The sequence below is a fragment of the Trichogramma pretiosum genome, unplaced genomic scaffold (genome assembly GCF_000599845.2).
Source record: "Trichogramma pretiosum strain Unisexual culture from Peru unplaced genomic scaffold, Tpre_2.0 scaffold99, whole genome shotgun sequence".
Classification (NCBI taxonomy): domain Eukaryota; kingdom Metazoa; phylum Arthropoda; class Insecta; order Hymenoptera; family Trichogrammatidae; genus Trichogramma; species Trichogramma pretiosum.
Window position 1 is genome coordinate 131,859 of NW_019640836.1, and position 5,959 is coordinate 137,817.

Below are 5,959 nucleotides of genomic sequence, written 5' to 3' on the forward strand. Positions count from 1 at the left end.
TCACTGCTACTGTAGTCATTAAAAAACAAAATTATTTTTCGGTATGCACGAACGTGGATAAAAATAATTCGGAATCAATTGAACTAATTTGAACTTTCAATCCAACCAATAATTAAATAATCTCCAAGCACTACTCAAAAGTATCTGAATGGTTGAAAGAAGAAAAACTTCCTGAACCAACATGGTTATTTTATGAGGTGGAAATTCTCAAGGAAGATAGTAAGAATTTGAATAAGTCTTTTCGCTCATTCATGAGCCTATTATTTGTAACTCGGCTCCTTATCTCACTTTCTAGCTCTCTCCTTTTTTCACTCTGTTTCACAGTTTTTGCACACACGCACCCAAAACCCACGCACGGGTAGGGAGACAAAAGGTCCAAAACAAACGGTCCAATGCCAAAAGATCCAAAACCCAAAATTCAAAAAAATGCCCAAAGGTACAATAGATCCAATTTTCTGATGTCCAACGAAATACACATCCAAAGTTAATTTGCCCAGCCCCAAAAAAGTCCAATAATAAAAAATGCATAGCTGCAGTGCATATATGTATATCGGTTAGGGTGGTCCACTTTTTCAAAATTTTTTTGTATCTCGGGGGATCCATTGGGATCAGAAAGTTTGAGGTTTAAAATGAATTTTCCCGTAAACTAGAACCCAAAAAAATGATTTTAGATGGTGTCGATGGATTTTTGAAGTTTAAAAACGTGCTCCAAAAAAGAAGACACTAAAATTCTGGGGGACATTGGCACATATTTTTTGTCGAAAAATTTTTTTTTTCAAAATGGTCCGCAATTATATTAGAAAAACAAACAGAGCTAGTGCGACAAAAGAAGACATACTTCGTGCGATAAAAAGTATGCGATATTAAAAAGCTAAAATATGTGCAGTTTCGAGCTTCTACAGTTGTAAATGCTGAGGGACTGAATTTTATATAACAAAATTACATATGACATCAGTGTAATATTTGTTTCAGCCTTATGATATTAATAATAGTAGCTTCAATGAGTATCGCAATAAAACTATATTTCAATGAGTTTTTTGTGGAGTCGTCCAAATTATTATTGGGATAATCGGCAGTAGCACACAAAAATAGGGAGTATGTTTAGCGTTTAATGTCTGATACTACACGTACACTAGTATAGGTATATATGAACACAGGTTTTCGTAATTCGCGTGCCTCTATTATACAGTCGTCCCTGTTTTTACGCGGCTTTTTTTTACGCGATTTCAATTATACGCGGTTACAGAATTGAGACCGAAAAATTTTTTTACGCGCACTGATTTGATTATACACGGATTCCTTCGCGAGTAGCGCCAATGATCATCGCTTATTCTATTGTTAATGGCCCTCGAGTATGATCCGATCATGGTGCGTAGCATGAAATTTAAGCATGATTGTGAAGTTGCTGTGACTGCCTACGTTGAGTTACACAAAAATATTATGAGATGTGCTAAACAGACACGCGTTACTGATTTTTTTAAGTAACATTTACATGTATTTTTGAATAAAATGTTTTGGAAATCGAAAATTTATCACATCTTTGCATGTAACCCCCCTTTTCTCATAAGAGCAATGTTTTTTTTTACGCGATTTTTTGTACGCGGTACTTTTTTGGTACGGAACTACCGCGTAAAAACAGGGACGACTGTATATTAGGATACACGGATGTTGCTACAAGCTCTATTTATCCGTGAAAAAAATTTATAGATAAAATCTTAATATCGATTAAAAAACAACCGTTGTTTAAAAGTAGCGCTAACACACCCCGGTCTCCCCTACACCTGCCAAAACTATTCGACAGTTTGAAAAATAAATAAACATAGGTATTTTGGGTAAAAAACTGCAAAGAATTCAAAATTTGTATGTTAGAATTCTATACGTTTACTATTTCTCATTAAATATGAAAAAATATAATAAACATCGTAATGCGTTATGATGAATAAGTGGAAGACGATTTACAGCTAAAATATATTAAGAATCTTGGCAATTACCTACATCTTTGATAAAGGATTATTTTTTATACATATCTTTGTTTTATTGTTGCTGTGGATTTTGGACTTAGGACCTATTTTTGCCGTTGGATCTTACGGTCTGGACCTTTTGGATTGGACTTTTTAGATTTGACTTTTTGTACCCCAATCGCACATGTACATTATTACATTTTTGTGCAGAAAATTTCGATAAGAATTTGAGGAGGCTGAATAAATCATTTTTTAGCCCAACCGATAATGAAGAGGAACTTGTCCCTGGTTTGGAGTTGGACAAAAATTACGAAAATTTGCCATTGAACAAATGAATTCGCCTTAGTTTTGGGTAAGATCCCTAGCATTGATTTAAATCGAGAGGTACAAGAACCTATCATTGGTCCGAATGATACAAGAAAAAGGAGAAAAATAATTTTGGATATAACAAAGGATGTGTCGACTCATATATCAACTACAACAACTATTGAAAGTATGTTATTTTTATAACGATATTTTAGGTGAGTTCGTTTCAGAGAGCAGATTTGGCAGCGATGGAGGAAAGACTTAAAAATTCTATCAGAAATTCAAAGCTGATCCTTCAGTACGACATTAGAGAGTAACAGCGAAATATCGCTATGCAAAATCCGACGTTACCGAAATCTCCGAAACTACCTTTATTTCCTTTAAAAACTAATGGCGATTTCTTGGCGTTTGATTAGTCCTTGAGTGACATGGAGATAGAGGGTGCCTTTTTACGTATAATTATTTTATACATGGTATATTATTATCAATAATAAATGGTTAAATTTATAAATTTTTTTTTCAACGTTTCTTTTCAAAAAATCAAGATGATGAGAATTGCTGTTTGGAGAGGATGATTTCAAAGTGGCAATGCGAAAAATTTTGAAACTCTTCTTGGAGTAACAAGTTCAAATGTTGTATTCGGGCTGCGGGAATAAAAAACACTCGTCGAAACTGAATTTTAGTGCTACGAAATCTTATGATATTTTAAAAACTGTTATTGAGGAGCACTACGGAAAGTCTGCCGAATTGGTGAAAAAAGTCCAGTAACAAAGTGGTTTTCAGGCGCCTGTGTTAGCATGCTCACATAGGAATCCGCGTGCATCTCGCTGTGTATTGTTATCGGACGGATAACAATTACGAGATAAGTCTCGTTAGGTAGGGGTGATTCGGTGGACGGCGTCGGTGAGATAATGAGGAATCGTGAATCCGACGTGGCAGCGGTGGCTTCTGAGGTTGTACTCAATGAAGTCATGACTGGTAGTGGCGAACGGGAGTCAGCAGGGGTGATCTCGTTCGTGCCTTTGCAGGTGTCTTAGGCCTAAGAATTTGATCATCTAGTAGAAGTGGCTTTTGATCGCTACCTTCTGTAGATCGTTCAAGCTCTCAGGTATCTCTTCTCTTTAGCCATCTGTTTGAATAGTAAGCAATGAACTTAGATTCAGGTAGAGTGGCTAACCCGTTTCTGAATCAATGAAAATCAGATATTTGTGTTCAACCCAGAACATACCGGAGCTTTATTTCGACTCGGATAATAAGCATTTTCAGACACCGTTCATTTTTGGGTTACAAGTTTTTACAAGTTCACCACCTAGCGGCTTGTTTACATATTATATAAATAAACAAAAATTGCGCGCTGCTGTTATAACAGCGCAGCATATAACAGTATATAAGCGAGCTACTTTGGCCTACAAAAGAGTCGTCTCTCGGCTACAAATCCTCCCCTCCATACAATATTGTACAAAAATTTGGTGGTCCAAGTGAGGGGCAAGAAAAGTATAGATACATTTAGGAACCTACCGAAAAATGCCAGTCAAGCACTCACCACCTAATATTCGATCAAGGAAGCGATTCAAAGACACGGAGTCGCCACTGAACGATCTCCTACATTTGGTAGTGGTAAAGTGGCACCCACTTCTTCGCCACAGGAGATAGGATTGAGTTATCACCTGGATTAGGCGTGATGGTGAGCAAGACAAAAGTTGACAGACTTCATAAGCGCTTTTATATAAAACCAAGAGAACTTGTCAACAAGCTTATGCGTGAGATTGTTGGCGTAGAGCAACTGAAAAAAAGTTCTGCAATCGGGAAAAATAATTGGGATGCCATACCAGAAAATATATATGACAGCGTTGAAGGTGATTCTTTGCTTTTGTTTTGTTTACATGTTCTGAAAACAATTACACGGTAATTTTAGATTATATTTGATTATTTGATTGCAGGTTATGTAAATAATAATGCACCTAAGGTCAAGTACCGTATTTCTCATAAAGATTATCGAGAAACATTGACTTATCTTTGTGCAACATTAAGGAATCCTAAAAAAGATGAAAAAATAACGCGACCGAAGAAAATCAAAAAACACAATGAGAAACGGCGTCCAAAAGAAGCACTATCAAGTCCTGAAAAAATGAAAAAAAAGGCGCATTGAATAGGCTGATGTTGAAAAAAATAGTTCTGATAGTGATTGAATTCATTTTTTTGTGATGTTATTTTGCTTTTCTTAACTTACTAGTTTTTTTTTAATGATTAATTCATTAATGAATTATTTGTTGAATTTGTAACTGAAAAAATAAATTAGCTGATTTAATAAAAATAAAAATGAATAAAAATAAATAATGAAATAGTAAAAATTCACTAAATATGATTGAATTTTGAATTTTTATAGAATTTTTATCTCCAACTTGCAGTAATTTGCAGCAATAACCCAAAATATAAGCAGATCCAGTCACTGATGAGTAGATCAATCCTCTACCCCTTGAGATGGCTAACCAAGTACCTCCAGCACTTAACAGTTGGGAGGCTTTCACTCGAGCACTGATGGCTCCTAGTCCATCACTGCCTGAATACAACGGCCTCGATCATGAAAATCATATCAGCTATCTGACGAAAGGTGATGAGTATTTCACTTTCTTACAAAGTAAATATATGCTTTAGCATGACAAAAACGACGAGAAGCAGCATACTTCCAAAGTAAAAGTCAGAGATGAACACCAGAAGGAATACTCAAAAGACGGAGAAGAACATTCCAAAGTGCTGGCACTGCCCTAGCTATCATTTCCATAAGTACGTCCTCACGTTGTAAATCAAGAGCGTCACAACGAAAATGGTAAAGACGCCGGTAGTGATGCGCTGGTCCATGTAAACGCTGCCAAGGACGTTACCCCAGCTTCCAGACTTTTCGATGAGAATCTTAATCACGAAGCTAGATTTGACCTTAAAACTATTCCGTAACCAATCGGATCTTAAGTCAACTCCACAATCAGCAACGGATCATGAGCCAACTCTCGTAGCGAGTTCGGACCATAAGCCATTCTGTCTGCTTGCCAGCTCGAACCTTAAACCTATTTTAATGAGCATTAGATTTCAAGTCAGCTCTAAAAATCCAAGCCCGGAACCGCCACCGTCACAAACAAAAAACCAAATCCTAGTTGGATCTCGATTCAACTCCTCCTGGCTTGTAAACGTAACCAGAGCCCTTAACATCCGTGTGAAAGGAGGATTTTCTCTCTTTTTATAGACTTCACAGGTCAAATCTTTGCGACTTCCTTGGAACATTTTTTGTTGTTTTATCAAATTGTTTTGAACCCCAAATTTTTTTTCATATTTGTCAGATGCTTTATCTTTGCGATCTTCGTGTACTTTCTTTATGTGCAAGAGCAAACATCTTCGCATAAGTAATCTTTGAAAATTTCATGACATATTTTTTATGATTTGTTAAATTTAATTATATTCAAATTTCTTCTGGCACTTATTGTATGAGTAGTCTTCACGACCTTTGTAAGCCAATTTTTGATGCGTAAACAAACTTGATTTTTTTACACATTTTTTATCGCACCTTTCGCAGCCAAATCTTTGAAGCTTTTGTGTACTGATACTTGGTGTCAACGCAAACGACTTCGAAACTCAAATTTCCTTTTGTATTTGTCACTTGCGTAATTTTTTCTCGTGTATGGGTGAGAATGTATAATATT

The 5,959-nt window shown here is 36.0% G+C and overlaps 1 protein-coding gene across 1 annotated transcript; it reads left to right on the forward strand.

The window, feature by feature from the left end:
* The first annotated feature begins 3,832 nt into the window (after positions 1-3,832).
* LOC106655042 lies at positions 3,833-4,416 on the forward strand. The gene is made up of 2 exons (XM_014375228.2): positions 3,833-4,123; positions 4,208-4,416. Exons 1-2 carry the CDS (start codon positions 3,949-3,951, stop codon positions 4,414-4,416), a joined length of 384 nt encoding a protein of 127 aa, XP_014230714.1. The 5' UTR covers positions 3,833-3,948.
* Positions 4,417-5,959: the final 1,543 nt, after the last annotated feature.

Coding starts and splice junctions, on each gene's coding strand:
- LOC106655042 (XM_014375228.2), top strand. CDS start 3,949: ATGGTGAGCAAGACAAAAGTTGACAGACTTCATAAGCGCTTTTATATA. Junction 4,124..4,207: donor TATATATGACAGCGTTGAAG/GTGATTCTTTGC, acceptor ATTTGATTGCAG/GTTATGTAAATAATAATGCA.